This window comes from Mobula hypostoma, chromosome 3 (assembly GCF_963921235.1).
Source record: "Mobula hypostoma chromosome 3, sMobHyp1.1, whole genome shotgun sequence".
In the NCBI taxonomy this organism is placed as follows: Eukaryota; Metazoa; Chordata; class Chondrichthyes; order Myliobatiformes; family Myliobatidae; genus Mobula; species Mobula hypostoma.
The window spans coordinates 84,722,871-84,740,468 of record NC_086099.1 but is presented as its reverse complement, the minus strand read 5'-3'; the positions used below and the strand labels follow the sequence as shown (position 1 = coordinate 84,740,468).

At 38.6% G+C, this 17,598-nt stretch overlaps 1 protein-coding gene across 2 annotated transcripts in view; it reads left to right on the top strand.

Annotated features, from left to right (window-relative positions):
* The window catches only part of slit2 (slit homolog 2 (Drosophila)), a 463,208-nt gene that overhangs the window by 353,638 nt on the left and 91,972 nt on the right, over positions 1–17,598 (top strand). For both annotated transcript variants that reach the window (XM_063043381.1, XM_063043380.1), the window contains 4 exons: positions 1,802–1,965; positions 9,641–9,791; positions 11,955–12,029; positions 13,130–13,273. In XM_063043381.1, coding sequence (XP_062899451.1) covers positions 1,802–1,965; positions 9,641–9,791; positions 11,955–12,029; positions 13,130–13,273 — 534 coding nt within the window. The remainder of the gene's footprint in view (positions 1–1,801; positions 1,966–9,640; positions 9,792–11,954; positions 12,030–13,129; positions 13,274–17,598) is intronic.

Below are 17,598 nucleotides of genomic sequence, written 5' to 3'. Positions count from 1 at the left end.
ACTTCATTATACCCTTCAATTGATAAATAAAATCAAAAGGACATTCAGACCCTGCTCTACGCTGAGGATGTGTTTCTCAGAGGTACAACGCTATGTAGATCAAAGGTGTCATTATAACACTACGTAAATGGACATGTGTGCTTGATACCTGAAATACATTATATATTATTTTATGTATACACAGTAGTTTGCGGAGTAACAAACTCACAAATAGGCCTAACCTGTACATCAGTGGAGCAGCCACACATCACAGCAGCAGCAGAGGGAAGCGGGTGGGTAGTGGTTATATCTTAGACGAGGGACCAGCCTGTGGGTCCTCCTCTAACTTTGTCTTCTTCTTCAAGTAGGCATCAAGATTTGCCTGCTTTTTCTTAAGTTTCCTCTCATGAAGCAGTTCTCAGTAGCAGGAAATCATGTCGAGAGACAAATCACCTGATCCATGATTTCTGTGATCGAGGTGATGCTATTGCTGAGGAATTTTGTGATGAGATTTCCGAAGATTTCCTAGACATCTTGGATGTACGACCATCACTGGAAGTTACAGGCCATTTTCCAGACATTATGGGGGAAAAATGGAATAAATTGGTGAGGGAGCGAGAACTTTTGCACACACAGGGGAGGCAGAGTGTGAAGTAATACGTGATTGGCTGTGAGGCGCTCTCACTGGCTGATTGAATGTTTACTGTAATGGCAGCCACTCTTGAGAAGCTTTAAGTGTTGTTTAGAATGAATAAAATTTCAATAAAGAATTGAATAACCATGTTGCAAAGAATCAGCACTATGCGGGGTGGCGTTATACGGGGTCTGAGTCGATTTTTCAGTTTTTCAGTTTTCATTCTATATATTCATAGTATGCATATTACGAAAAAAAGCATTTAAAGTGCCGCACAGTTTTCAGGTCATGTAAAAATTGCCTGCTTAGGGCAATGTTTGGTCCACGTAGAGGGAATAATATTAGAAAGGCTGTGTAGCATCCACACCAGGACCACCAAGTCTCTGGATGCTTTCAAGAAAGAGATGGACAGAGCTCTTAAAGATAGCGGAATCAAAGGTTATGGGGATAAGGCAGGAACTGGATATTGATAGTGGATGATCAGCCATGATCACAGTGAATGGCGGTGCAGGTTTGAAGGGCCGAATGGCCTACTCCTGCACCTACTGTCTATTGTCTATTGTCACCAGACTCAAAAACAGTTACTTTCCCCAAGCAGTAAAGCTGATCAATACCTCTACCCATGAACAACTCCTCTACTTCATTATTTCCTGTCTGTCACCTTATGTACATGTAGTCAATTTATCTTCTGTATTTATATTTATTGTGTTTTCATTATTATTATTGTATTTTTTTTACCTTTTATGCTATACTGGATCTGGAATAATGACTATTCCATTCTCCTTTACACTTGTGTACAGGAAATGACAAGAAGCAATCCTGAATCTTGAATGAACGATGAACATTTTACACCTCTAGAAATGAAAGTAATGTTGGCCTTCACAACAATAATTGGCTTTAAATAATTCATTCGGAAGGAATGCAATTCTGCCATGTCTCATCTATTCAGATAATAAACAGCTTTGAAGGTGTTACAGGACCACCAGTCAGTGTGTTGAATGATAACTCGTACATTGTAAATTCTTGTTGCATCAGGTCCCAGTAAAATGCATTGCAGCTGTAACCAACGATCGGAACCATTAGTCAGGACTGGTGTATTGCTCCATTTGAAAAGGTATTTGCATTATTTTATGTTCCTATGGAAAGCATGGTAATTTTTTCCTTTTTATTTTTTGCTCTTTTTAAAAGGCATTTGGCTCAGAACCCATTTATTTGTGATTGCCACCTGAAATGGCTTGCGGATTATCTCCACGCCAACCCCATTGAAACAAGTGGTGCTCGCTGCACTAGTCCCCGCCGCCTGGCAAACAAGAGGATCGGGCAGATCAAGAGCAAGAAGTTCCGCTGCTCAGGTAATAGGATTATTTGAACTTCACTCTGTGATTATGTACGGTTCTAGCCGGAACCCGCTGCAATGAATTTTTGAAAATTTGTCTGTTTTGCTGCTGTATTATAGATCTTTAACAACGTTTCAAACTTTTGTTTTCCTGATTTGATGCCAACTGCAACAGGTCATCTTTGTGCAGTTTGCTTGATTGTTGACTAGTTGGAACCTGTGGATGTAATATGAAATAAAATGTTCCTTTTTCCTTCAGCTGCTAACATTCAGGTACATCTCTTCTGTCTTTTCTCTCTTTTTTGTTTGTTTTTGTAGCTAAAGAACAGTATTTCATTCCAGGTAGGTTTGCCTGGCAGCAGGATTGACAAGCTATGGATTTCCTTTAGGATTTAGTGGAGTATTGCATGCTGTAGTAATCCGGTCATACTCCCTGATAGACAGCAGTGTAGTCTTTATCCTTGTTTTCCCAAAGTGATTGAACTCCTACCAGACATTGTGCATGCAACCTTTTAACCCAAGTATCTGAATCCGTGCTTCCTGTCTCAGCTATGCAGTTGCCATGCTTCTGAGTTCAGAGTTCATGGTTACTTACTATTGGTTTTGTTGCTATTTTAATCACCCCAGACTTGTCATATATTTTTGCTTCAAAAGAAAGCTGCTACACTTAACACTGTCTAAGAAATCCTGGTCATCTGTCGCCTACCCCTTAATCTTTGGAACCATTGAGGGAGTAAAGTTTACTTCAAGTGTACGTTTGAAGGGGTGAAATCCAATTAAACCTGGGAAAAGCATCTTGTGTAGCCTAATTATTTAGCCCACTGAGGTTTGGAAAATTTAGGATTAAGCAGTAGTCCTGAAAACAGGAAAATCCCTTGGACTTCCACAAGGCTAGTCAGCAAGCCACGAGAAACGAGTGAGATATGCATTCCAAGTGGCTTTAAAGTGTAAGGGAAGTAAACTAGTTTAATCAATCAGACCTTACATTTGTATTGATGGTGTGGATATGTAGCCTGAGACATTCAACAGAAGCAATTTCAAAGGAAAATGATCTGTAGCTTCAAGGAGAGTTCAAGGAGGGGTTTAAAGGAACAGAAGAAGCCTTCCATGGAGTTCCAGGGTTCCAGAAAAATCAAAAAAATCATGGGAAATATGCCATACAGAAAGAGGACATCAGTTTCAACAGGCTGCAAAAAAAGAGATATACAGCCTGATCCCTCTTGCTCCAGCCCTACAGATCATGGCTTTAAGTACAAACACATGTTAGTTAACAAAAATAATGAGGGTTTTGATCGTTGCCACCCTTTCAGGCAGTGAATTCTAATCTCTTTTAGATTTCTTTGCTTATTTCTCCTCTATTCCACTTACCAATTATTTTTAAGAATTGCTCACTGCTTGGTTTCTTTGCTAAAGGTAAACAGGTCCTTCTAATTTTCGTTTTTTAGAGCTTCTCATACTTTGTAAAAGTCAATTGATTTTCCCCTCAGCTTCCTTTCTTAAAATTTAATCTTCCAAAAATAGCAGTCCCAGCATGTCCATCCTTCCCTCATAGTCATTGTTCTTCCTGATATACTGCATCTCCTGCATGTTGTCAGTCCATTCACTCTCTTTCTGTAATGTGATGACTAGAACAATCCTCAGTACTTAAGCTGTCATATAGCTAGTGTTCCAAAAGGTTTTTAGAGCAAGCTCCCTGCTCTTCTTGATTACATCCTCTATTCCTTTCTAACCAGCTTACCCATTGAAGGCAAATTATTGTTAGCACAATGAATAATGAAATTGAGATGAGTGAGGGTTGGAGGACATGATGATGGTGGTTTCACAGGAAACCAGATTTGAGGTACATAAAATTCTGAAAAGGCATATTTGGTTAGAGGTTGTTCCATTGGTAGACAAGGCCAAGATGGTGACTTAAGCATGAGGCTTATTACTTTGGAGATGTTAATTACAATCAAAGGAAGGAAGTTGCCTGGAGTTTTGTAGGATTGGCTCAGCACATAATTATCCAGACAAAAGCAGATGATTGTATGATGATAGATTCGGCAGACATTATGTGAAGACCAAGAGACAGCAAGTTTCAACTCAGCTAAAGGCTTTGGACTTCTGTGTGTTTAACTGAAGAAAATTGCAGCTCATTCAATGTTGCCTGTGGGATCTCAAGTGACTCATATAGTGTTGTAATACTAATCCCACCTCTGTAGTATTAAACCCCTCCAATCAATAGATGTAGCCACTGTCATCCATACCTTTGTCATCCCTGAACTGACTGATTCTTAAACTCTCTTGGTTGTCCTGTTATCCTTCTGCTCTCTATAAACTTCAAATTATTCAAAGTCAAGCTTTCTGCATCCTCTCGGGTAAGTCAGGTTCATCCATTACCCCTGTTCTTGCCGGCTTATGTTACCTTTCAGCGCGGATTTAAAATTCTGGTATCTCCTAGCTAGAAATTCCATTCGACCTATACTAGGATTGCTGTAATTTGCTCCCAGTGTTGATAGCAGTATGAGTCTCCATGGGAGAGGTTGTTAATTGGCATGTGGGAGAGTAGGTTAAAGGAATAAATGTGAAATGAGGCTGATAGGATTCCTCTGCAGAACAGCAAAGGCTTTTTAGGCTAAATGGTCGACTTCTGTGTTATAGGAAAATAAATAGGATTGTATTCGGGGAAAGACTATTAAAAAGCATGGTTGACATTATTGGAATCCAATTATCAGAACACATCACAACAAGTGTTCCTCAGGGAAGTGTCTCAGGCCAATTACCTGAAGTTGATACAATGTGACTTTCATTCCATTATGTGTTCCTGTTGGGTATATTTGCTTATAATTGCAACGTGATTCTATTCACAATTTTTATCATAATGAAACACCTTGTTCCAGCATGAAGAAAGGCCAGAATTATATTTAGTTCTCTGGATATATGCATCATTTATTCTCTAGATAGATGATAAATCCATCAAGGAGCTTGCGTCATTCTGTCAAAGTAACCCATTTGATTTGCTTTCCAGAAACACCCGATATTATCCCCACTATTACAGACTCACCATGGCTGGTGATGTATCATTTATAAATGTAACTTGACAAGGTTTCTTTAACAGAACCCCTCAAACTCACTCCCTATGTCATCTAGAGGATATTAAGGCAACAGCCACATAGGGATACCTTCTCCTATAAGTTACCTTCTCAGTCACTCACATCATCCCAGCTGATAGAGAAATAACTGATGCCTCATCACCAGAAGGTCGAAATTATGGAATTCCCAATACATAACTATCTTCAGTACATCAATGGCAACATTTCAAGAAGGCAGTTCATTGACAACGTCCCAAGGACAAGAAGGCTATGTAACAAGCCTTAACAGCAACACCATTCTCTGTGAAATACCTTTATAGAAAGGAAACCTAAATTTGTCCTAAACTCTAATAAAGGCTAGAAGTGGGTGGTTCTGGTAGGAATTGGCTTGTAAGTGTCTATTGATAGCACTGCTGAAGACTTCTATCACTTTGTTGGTGTTTGAGAATGAACTGGAGAGGCAAGAATTGAGGAGATTGAATTTGCCTTGATTTTTTGTTGGCAGGTCACACCATAGAATTTTATTATTTATTTGCTGTTGACCAAATTTATTTAGCCTTTTTCCTTTCTTAATTTTTAAAGCTATTGTTTTCACTCCTCCTTCAATTTATCAATGACTGTGGAACTTAATTTAATTTATGGAGGCTCCTTCCACAGTTCTCTGGAAAAAAAAGTGCGACAATTTACTAACTCTTCATGATACTAGCCCCTCTATGAGTTTGACAGGAGGCTGCCTGAATGAGAAACATCCCCGGATCAGCAAAAGGTTTATTATCACTGACATACGCCATGAAATCTGTTCTTTTGTGGAAGTAGTACATTGCAATATATAAAATGAACTATAAATTACAGTAAGAAATATATTTTTAAAAGAAGTTAGTATTGCATAAGGAACAGCAATAGTGAGGTAGTGTTCATTGGGTTGATTGACCATTCAGAAATCTGATGGCGGAGCGAAAGGAGTTGTTCCTAAAACATTGAGCCTGTGTTTTCAGGCTCCTGTACCTCTTCTCTGATATTATTAATGAGAAGTGGGCATGTCTTAGATGTTGGGGGTCCTTAATGATGGAATCTACTTTCTTGAGGCATTGCCCTTTGAAGAGGCCAGTGCCCATGGTGGAGCTGGCTGAGCTTACAACTCTCTTCAGTTTTTTTTCTGTAACGTAGTGACAATTGAAAATATATTCTGTACTTATTGCAATCAATAGGAGACTCTTGTTTTTACATGGTGACTTTTCATTGATTCTGGATACCCTAAAACACGTTATACACAATTAAGTTATTTAAAAATATCTTGCTCATAGGAAAGTGAAACATAAATAGACTGTCTCTATTCTGTTCCACTATCAGTGAAATGTTCAGCGACCTTGCTCAAAATATCTAGCTCTTCCAATATCCCATAAGATCTATGTAAAAAAAGCAGTATCACATTGAGAATTAGCAAATGGCCATCAATTGTTCTAAAGAGAAAAAAAAAATCAAAATTCCAAATTTCATCTACCCTCTGCATATGAAAGTGCTTATTAAATTTAGTAAGGCACAATTCTGACTTTTAGACTATGCCCGTAGTCTTAGACTCCCAGTCAGTAGAAACAGCTTTTCATGATTGACCCAATATTTTGAAAACTTAAGTGAAATCATCCATAAGCTTCAAATTCATGGGAACTTAAGCTAGTTTAAGCAATCTCTCTCATGATCTAACCTTGAAGTTTATGGCTTATTCTCATAAATATCTACTTCTCCCTTCCTAAGGCTTTACAAGTTTTCTGAAATTTGCCGCCCAGAATTCCAGGTCTAAGCTAACAAAAGACTTAAAATGTAATAAATCCCACATAATAATGTCCGTTAATAATGACTATAAAATCTCTTTTAGCGGGGTTGAGATAAATATTGACCTGGACAAAGAGAGGATTTCTCTGAGATTTTGTGACATTGTACTGTAACACATTCTAAAATCTCAACCAAGAGGTAGAAACTCCATTACTAAATGAAAATGGAAAAAAAAAATCAGGAGGTGGTGGAAATCTACATTAAAAGCAGAAAATGCTGGAAACGTTAGCAGGTCAGGTAGCATTTGTGGAAAGACAGAGTTTATTCTTTATAGTTCTGGCTTGAAGTGTTAACTCTGTTTCTCTCTGCATAGCTGCTGCTGTTTCTAACATTTTCTGTATGTATTATAAAACTTCTAGCGGACCCCAGGACTGTGACAGAGTGTCAGCTTTGTTGAATGTGACATGAATCCACACCTTTTGATTCATGAGTGCTACTACTGAGCCACAATGGACTGAGCATTTATTATAGACAAGCTCAAGCAGACCAATAAAATACTGCTACAATATAAGAACTTACAAATATTATGATGTAAGTGTAGGTATCATGAGCAGATCCTTAGCGGGCTGGGGGAATTCCATGGCTCGATTCTCCCAATGATAAACAGAACCTGGAGCTTTGTTTCAGACTATGACAGACTGTTCACCAACCAACTTCTTGCAAAATTCTGTCTCTAATTCCTTCTTCATCTACAAGTGCTGTGTGGTAGAATTGTTCTTCCATTTCTCCCCCATCATTGGCAACTGTGTAGCTGTGCATTTTAAATATTGTGTCGTTACTGCTTAACCACTAAAAGTTAGATTGATTCCAGACAATACATTTTCTTGCACGTTTCAGCTGTTTTTACCTCTGAACTTTTTTGTTGGGTGATGAACAATGGTGTGCTTTCGTGAATGAATAGTTGCAATAACATGCTAGTGTAACAGGTTGAATGCCATCTACATGTCTTTATCATTCCAAACAGATTTTGAGATTTAAACTGACTTTTTCTTCAGTAATATTTTGTTGAGGAATAGCTCCATAAGCTAAATTACTAATATGTGAAAAGAAGTCAACTATAGATATTCTTTGTAGCCTTAGAAAATTAAAGCCTTTTTGATGCAATCCATGATTTAACACCCATCTCCGCAACATATTTCCTAATATGCACAGTAAACAATATTATTTAAAGTCACTGGCTGTGCTATTGTCTGAAAAGTTCACCTTATTAGCTGACTAATTAAAAGTGGACTTATTATAATGCTATGTCAGCCTACCCTGGTGGTGTGCAATTCTTCCATGTGAGTTGTTAGACTTCTAGACCGATACATTCCCTTTCATACTGTGCTATACCTGGGTACAATCTATTGGTCAAGTTTATCCCTCAGTCAACCTCATTAACTACTGATACTTTGCAGAGTTGTATCACAAATGGATTGGCTGCTTTCTTTGCTTTCCTGAATATAAATGCAATCGCTCTGTCTCTCTTTTCCTTCTATGCTTTTTTACCTTTTACAGGAATTCACCATTTTGGCTGTAAGTACAAATATATGTGCTACTGATACTTTACCACAGTCCACCTTCACCACCTACTGTTGTGATCTGAACCAACACTCTCTCCCAAGCTATTTTATTTCCCTTTATGTTCCTACCTTGTTGCTTCACAAGCACCCTATTGATGAACAAAAATCAACTAGCTTTCAGTCAAAGCTGCCCTGCCCCATTTCTCCATACCTTCATGTTCCCTGATGTATCAGGTTTTTGGTAGTACTTATTTTGCAAGTGACATTAGTACTGAATTCTAGCAATATCCAATTGGAAAGAGCTATCCTTTCAAGTAGGCATGTATATTGCTTGTGTTCAGTGTATAATTCACAGTAGTTGTTTCGCTGTATGTTAACTGAGTGTTATTAATAGTATGTTCCTTTGTGATTACTAATGCTTTTGTACCCCAGCTTCCTGCTGCCTCATCCTGTACCTTACAGTAGAATGCTCTGCCTTGTTTCCTCACTGCCTTCCCTCACTTTACCTGGCGTAGTTGATGCGGTTCTGAAATTCAGCGGGATTTTCCGTTGTGCTTGATCTAACCATGTGGTTGAAAGGTACGAATAAAACATGGTTCTGTCAAGCACCATGGAGCGTCACGTAAGCCTTCTACAGCATGCCAAACTTCAAACAATAGAGATAGAGAGAGAGAGAGTTGTATTCTTTTGTCAAAGATCAACAAGTGAGGGATAGTAGTTCTGGAGGCAAAGGATTTATGGAGCTGAAGATCAATTTTCTGACAGTTGAATTGTGATCATTGTTGATCTTTTCCATTAAAAATGAATAAAAAAGTGCAGTTGCAATTTGATATAGGAAAAAAGTAGATGAAGGGACAAACATAATAACTGCAATAGATATATTACTCCAAGTGCAGGAATTGTTCAGTCTTTATGAATTCCACTCACTATTTCCAACAAATGGCTCAGGTGGGAGCGGTAAATTGAATTAAGTAAGATTTTTCAGCGCTATGAATATTAAAAAAGGCAGTTAATTGTAGAGTAAAAATAGCAATAGAAGGATCCTGCATTGAAAGGCCAGTTTGTAAATGTTACCTTACTCTTCCGGATCTTGCCATTAACTGAATATAAGGTTCAAGAACTACAGTACATATAATATCTGAAATACTAAAGACTTCTACATGGTCTTTTGTAAAACTTATCTGAGACTTTTTTCTCTTGATTTAATTAACCCCCTTTTGCAAATATCTCCTGTTGAGACATCTGTTTTCCAATTTACTGATTTGAGTAATCCTCAAATAATCTGCAGGCACAGAGGATTACAGAGCTAAACTCAGTGGGGACTGCTTCATGGATCTCGCTTGTCCTGAAAAGTGCCGATGTGAGGGAACCACTGTCGACTGCTCCAATCAAAGACTGGCCAAAATTCCTGATCACATCCCTCAATACACTGCGGAGTTGTAAGTCAGCACAGCAGCCCACTATCTCTCACATTCTTCCTCAGACTTGCTTATCTCTTTTTTTAGCAGTAAAGTAAAGAAACATCAAATTTATTTAGAAAATGTCTCTCATGAACCTTGAGCTGAATGCACTGTTATCCTTATGGCCTTTGGTTTCAGATTATTTTTATTTATTCATGGCCAACCCTGCCAATTTACCACTCAGCCCCAAAGAACCCTGGGAGAGCAGCCATCTGAGAAGGCAATTAACATAAAGACATAAAGATATCAAGGCATAAGTGTGTAGGCCTGCCCAGATGAGAATTGTAGATTACCTTCCCCGTATGTGGCAGTAAACTAGATGTGTGTTTAAAGCATTAATTTTGTGTTTATCTTTACAAGCAATAGCTTTTATTTTAATTCCAGAATTTCAATGATGCCCCAGTGGATTCAAGCCTGGCTTGTTGGTTAATAATCCAGGCTTTTCAACACAAGGCCAATAACAACTACTGTGTTGTTATTCCATAAAACCATAAGATATAGGAGCCAGATTAGGCCATTTGGCCAATTGAGTCTGTTCTGTCATTTCATCATTATTTCCCCATGCCTATCATTGGGGCAGCAAAGGAGAAGAAATTACATTCAGGGTATCCATATCTATCAATGTAATAATGTTATTCTTTCAAAAGAAATGTTATGTATTTGGATCCCCACTCAGGAAAAGTAACTTTGTTTACCAGAAACTATCAGTCTCCATTGATGCCTAGCACGTATTAGATATCAATTTGGTCTTCTCTGTGCAGTGATGGAAACAGTGCAGACTTCATTTTTCAGTGTGTTACTCCAGTGCCGAAGTTCCACATGGGGGCTTCAATCTATATTAGACATGGTGAGGGCACAGCTGAATGGGCAATTCATGACCCCACAAGTATAGGCAAGATTGATTTGTAATCACTGGGAGCCTGTAAGCCACAGGCAATAACATAATTGTAGTACATAAAGTATAGTCAATTTATTAGCATGATTTACAATGTATGCCTTTATGATGAATGATCATAAACCTTAACCTTTCCCTTCCCCACAAATGCTGCTTAACTGCTGAGGAATTCCAGCATTATTGTGTAAGATGCCCAATGTATAACCCACATCAGACTGATGAATACATGAGCCAAAGGAAGCAAAACACACAGTACAAACAGGGCTATTTTATAAATCCAGCAGGAATAGTGCATGGAACATTAAGGGATATTAGTCAATAGGACTAGGTTCCATAACTAAATCTCCTTCAAACAGCATTTGTGCAGGAAATGTTGAAAATACAGTTTGAATGTCCAAGAAACTGCAGCTTTCTGTGGTTAGAATTTCCCCTCCACGGTTAAATTGAATGGGCTAATTCTCGTATTTGAACTTTGCACATTGCTCATGTTCTGAAGGTTCCAGTTGCTCAGCTGGAAAAGACATGGAACTGTGACCCATCTTTAAAAAGGGCTAAGTTTTACCAACATCATCAGTTAGGTGTTGCATCTGTTCTCATGGTTTTTTGGCAAAGAAATTGAGTTCTTGGTCAGGGTTCACCATTCTGATTGTTTCACATGATTCAATCCAAAGAAAGCTTTTGTGCAGATATTGACTGAGGAAAGAAACACCTGTTGTTTGGTCCCTGCCAAATACTCTACTAGTGTAGCACTAACTCAATATAAATCAGCAGTCAGGAGAAATGAGAGGAAACTTGAGGTGGGAGAAATCATCAGAATATTTTTATGTTATTCTTCTTTAGTTCAGGGAGAAAAGCAGATCAGCCCTGTTTCCTGACCCCATTCCAAATGGGTCAATTTAATCTCATGTTCATGCTCTGAGGAAGGGTTATTCATTTCCCTCTAAGGAAAGCTTCACTTGCTCCTGTATTCATGTGTCTGAAGGAAGATGAAACAAGTTAGTCATCCATTTGAAAGAGAAGTGTCAAATCTCTACACAGCTCAGAATATTAATAATAATTTCAACATTCAAAATGTGACTGAATTGTAACTGTCCAGTTTCAAATAAGAATACTTAAATGGACACCTTTCAATATTCAGCTGACCAAAGATACCATAAAGGAAGGATAAAATCCATAATGTAATTTGGAAGGAGTCTAGGTTTAAAAAATGTTTTTTGACAATCTTTTTTTCTAATTAAATACTCTAGGCGTCTTAACAACAATGAATTTACAGTGCTGGAAGCTACCGGGATTTTCAAGAGGCTCCCTCAGCTCCGCAAAATGTAAGTTGAATTTTTGCTTTGGATTTCCCCCTTGTATCTTAAACAACCAGGTTGTAGTTCCCTCTCCTAGTAGGTGTATGTTGTGAAAGACATCATTAAAGACAGTTATACTAGTGACCTGGAATGTGCTGAAATCATGGTCATTGAGGCATGCAGTAATTGGTAGCCTACACCTCTGTCTGAGAAGGCAGGCACCTCATATTTCTTAGTCACAGAAGGAATGGCAGGAATTACCAACCAATGTAGTCTAAACACAAGCTCAGCAATCTTCTCAAGCAAGAGAAAATCTGCAGATGCTGGAATCTTCTCTTGACTGCCTATGCTGTACCAGGATAGACAAAGAACTACTTGAGAACAACACACATAAAATTCCAGCATCTGCAGATTTCCTGGTGTTTGCGTTGAACTATTTTAGAAGCTGGCTTTTCCTCTGGTCTTGGCTACTGTTTAAATGACAATAACTATTTAAAGTAGTTTTATGAAAAAAGTAATAGAATTTGAAAGTTATGGTTTATTTCCCAGCTGGGACAATAAAAATGTTTTGTGGGATAAGAAGATCATTTATAATTTTTAGTGATAAATATTAATTACTCAGATTTGGGCATGGAGAGTAGAATTGCCAAATTTGCTGATGCCACAAAGCTTGAGAACTCTGGGAAAGATTGAGGCAGATAGGGATAGACTAACTGAATAGGTAGACCAGTAGTAGAACTCAGTACAGAAAAGATGCACTTTGCCTAAAAGAACAAGAACAGAGATGCCTACAGATTCAAGTATTGTCAAAATCAGTTGTTAATCCATTCAGAATCTACCCTGAAACAAGTTTCTGACTCGGCCATTTCAGAGAGTTGATCAGAATGGAGAATGCAGGATTTTCATAAAGAGCCTATCAAGGGGGCCATGTATATTTAAATCATCTGTCTGCTTAGTGAGATTAATACTTATGTCTCTTGATCCTCTTGATACAGTCTGGTTATGTCTACGCTTTTAATTCTTGCTCTCCATAAAAGGATATGTAAAGCTGACATATACAAACTTCATGCCAAAGCTTGGTTGAGATGAGTGCTCTAGAGTTTATTTTATTTTCTTTTCCCTTTTAGAAACTTAAGCAATAATAAGATCACAGATATTGAAGAGGGAGTGTTTGAGGGGGCTTCAGGTGTGAATGAAGTCCTGCTAACTGGAAATCGTCTGGAATCTGTGCATCGAAAAATGTTCAAAGGACTGGATAGTCTTAAGACTTTGTAAGTAAAGTGGTTTTGCTCTTACTTCTCCATTGTGCGTCAGTATAGTACTCAATAGTTGGCTTCTGAATTTTCAATGTTTCTTTAGAAGTTTTGTTACCATCCTCTACCCTATCCCATCATCTTAGCTATGGCTGCATTATCCTCTCTTTAGAATACTCTTCATCTTTGGGGTGTACTTTTCCTATGCCTTCTAAATTATCCCCGAGAAACACCAGCCATTGGTGTTGTGCCATTATCCCTGCTAGTGTCCCCTTCCAATCAACTTTGGCCAGCTCCTGTCTCTGTAATTTCCTTTACTCCACTCTAATACTGATACCACTAACTTCGTCTTCTCCCAGTCAAATTGCAGGGTGAATTATACAATATTACGATCACTGCTTCCTGAGGGCTCATTTTCCTTAAGGTCCCTAATCAAATCTGGGTCATTATATAACACCCAATCCAGAGTTGTCATTCCCCTGTTGGGCTCAACCACAAGCTGCTCTAAAAAGCCATCTCATAGGCATTCTACAAATTCCATGTCTTGGGATCCAACACCAACCAGATTTTCCCAATCTACCTGCATATTGAAATCCCCCATGATTATTGCAACATTGTCCTTTTTACATGTCCTTTCTATCTCACATTGTAATTTGCAGTCCACATACTGTTTGGAGGCCTGTATATAACTCCATTCAGGGGCTTTTCCCCCTTGCATTTTCTTAACTCTACCCACAAGGATTCTACATCTTCTGATCCTATGTCACCTCTTTCTAAGGATTCACCTACGTGTTTGTACTTTCGATGCAATGTGTCTCCCTGGATATTAAACTCCCAACTAGGATCTTCTTTCAGCCACGACTCAGAGATGCCCACAATGTCATAACTATCAGTCTCCAACTGTGCTACAAGATCATCTACCTTATTCTGTATATTATGTGCATTCATATATAACACCTTAAGTCTTCATAACCCTGTTTGATTTTGACTTCTTGTTACAATTTAACTCATCCCACTGACTGCAATCTTGTCCTATCATCTGCAATTGTGTCCTTCTTTACAATCTCACTTCCCACTGCATCTACTTGTATACCAACTGCCCCATCCTCAGCCTTATCACACCAGACCCCATACCCTGCCAAATTAGTTTAAACTCACACCAGCAGCTCCAGCAAGCCTATCCACAATGATATTGGTTCCCCTTGGGTTTGGGTCCTTTTTGTACAGGTCATACCTTCTCCAGAAAGGATCCCAATGATACAGAAATATGAACCCCTGCCCCCTGCACCAATTCTTTAGCCACACATTCACCTGCAGAATCATCGTATTCTTACCATCACTGGCATGTGGCACAGGCACCATCCCAGAGATTATTGCTCTGGGGGTCCTGCTTTTCAGCTTTCTCTATCTTCCTTCTAAAGGACCTCCTCCCTTTTCCTACCCATGTCATTAGTACCACTATGTATCACGACTTCCAGCTGTTCACCTGCAACCTTTAGAATGCCATGGACCTAATCCAAGACATTCCTGACATTGGCATTTGGGAGGCAACACACCATCCGGGCGTCTCTTTCACATCCACAGAACCCGCTTTCTGCTTCTCTAATTATGGAATACCCTATCACCACTGCACTCCTCTTCTCCCACTTTTCCGTCTGGGCCACAGAGCCAGAATCATTGCTGGAGATCTTGTCACTGTGGCTTCCCCGGGTGGTTGTTCCCCACCCCCAACGGTATCCAAATCAGTAAGCTTATTATTGAGGGGATCTCTGCTCACTGTGCACTGGCTGTTCGAACAAATAAATTAAATATGTAAAATCACAAGTAAATATCTCAGCATTGCAAAATGCTTTTACAATGCATCTATTAAAACACACTCCAATGAGGGGTGATTGATAAGTTCGTGACCTAAGGTAGACGGAGTCAATTTTAGAAAACCTAGCACATTTATTTTTCCTACATTTACACGCTTAGTCCAGCGGTCGTGGAGCATACGGATCCCTTCTTTGTAGAAATCGGCGTCTTGGCCTCCAGAAAGTGGTTCACAGCAGGGGTGATTGACAAGTTTGTGGCCTAAGGTAGACGAAGATAAGTTATTAACTTCAAACTTTCTGCATTTTCACTAAAAGAGTTGAACTGCACGTACACGTAACAAAAGCAGTATAACTCATCTCCTTCTACCTTAGGCTACAAACTTATCAATCGCCCCTGCTATGGACCATCTGGAGGTCCAAGACGCTCTTGTTACATGCACATGCAGTTCAACTCTTTGAGTGATAATGCAGAAAGTTTGAAGTCAATAACTCATCTCCTTCTCCGTTAGGCATAGAACTTATCAATCACCCCAGCTTTTCACCACTTATACAAAGAAGGAATCCATATGCTCCACGACCGCTGGACTAAGTGTGTACATGTAGGAGGGGACTATGTTGTAAAATAAATGTGCTAGGTTTTCTAAAATTGACTCCTTCTGCCTTGGGCCACGAGCTTATCAATCACCCCTCGTATGTTTCATTTCTTAAAGCTCAAGACATTGAACAAAGGTAGACTTTCTTGTTTGGCTCATGTCAGCATGTGATTTAGTGTTCTGAGTTCATCAAAGTAGCCATTGGTATTCTGTTTTCAGTAAATGCAGTGCCTTTAAGATCATGACCTTTGCAAATTGTGCATATCTGTGGTACTCTGCAAATATTTTTTTTAAGTGATAGGGCACATGTTGTGACTCAGTTGGATGTGCACTTGCTTCTGAGTCGAGGCTTGTGGAACGAAGGCGAACAGTCTATAAGTGCAGAAAGAAGGTGGCATTCCACCGAAGACCCTTTAAACCTGTTTTTAACTCAGTTGTCCAGAAAAGGTTTGAACATGCATGTCCATTCATATCAGAATAAGAGGAATTTTTTAGCCCTCACTGATTGAACTGGCATTATTTATAAAATGGATTGCACAGTTGGTATATGACCACATTTCAAAAGTGATTCATAGATTAGTTTTGGAAATATAGTGAGGGACGGTATCAATCGAAGTTTTTCCTTTTCAAAGGATCATTACTTTTAACAAAGCTGGTTGTCAAGTATTTTAATTGGGGGCAGGCAAGTGGTAATGGAGAAAGAAAGCGGCTATATATCATCACTACAACAAATGCTATGGTAGGTTTCTAAGTGAAGTACTTTTACATTGTGGGTGTGTAAATAAATGAATATTTTTTTTTCTCTTGATTTGGATGGGCAGATCTATTTCAATTTTGAAATCTGTGGACATTTTACAGTACATATATGCTTGAAAAATGAATAGCATGAAGCAAGCTGGTATCAGGCAAAATTCAGAGCAGTGCATTCAGGGCATTTAAGTTTTCCTCCCAAAACCAGTGTCATATGACCTCATTTCTAAGGGAGCTTAATTCAGCTATTGCAATGAAAGATTTAGATCAGGAAATGTGAACAGTAGGAATAGACCACATCCCAGAACTTCAGGGGTACAAGACACAGAAGTAATTATTATGAATTTGCATAACAGTGCATTTATGAATTTTTTTCTTTGTGATGTACAGTATTCTTAAAATATTATTTGTGAAAATATTCAGTGTACAGTCTTTTATCAAGATTATAGTCTATGAAGAAAGAAAAAAATATAACGCCTTCAGCTGCTTTGCAGCCAGGGAACCATTTCTGAAATATGGTTATAATGACTATAAATCTGTAATAATCTAGCATATCTAGTGAAAGACAGTACTTTTCCCTTCTATTGGAATGTAATTTTGAAGTTTATTTTATTGAAAATAACAAAGATAAGAAAATGGGGTTCATGAAACCAGTGCCAGAACTGATTTATGTGTTTGGACTAACTGACCTGATGGTCGTACATTATACTTTAGTGGAAAATTCAAGATGTTAATGAGAACATTTGCGTGTAATGGCATTGTTTCTTTGCCAATATAAGGCGTAATACTTAAGGTTAGCTTCATACACAAAGATTGTCTTAGGCTGAATTTTTTAAAATTAGTATTTGTAGTCATAGAGCACCTTAGCACAGAAACATGCTGTTTGGCCCGCCTAGCCCATGGGAAACTGTTAATCTACCTAGCCATCAACCTGCCCTGCACCTGGACCATAGCCCTTCATAATCCTCCCATCCATGTACTTACTTATCCAAACTTCTCTTATTCATGACTGTTTACGAGGCCAACAAATCTTGTGCATGCTTTATTTTCTCAGAGCAGGCATGGGCGAAGGCCCCTTCTTGAATTGCTGGAATCTGCAAGAGACAGTGCTCTCACTATTCCATTAAGGAGGAAGAGCTCAAATATTGATTTAGCGGCATTGAAGGTTTAGTAATACATATCCAAG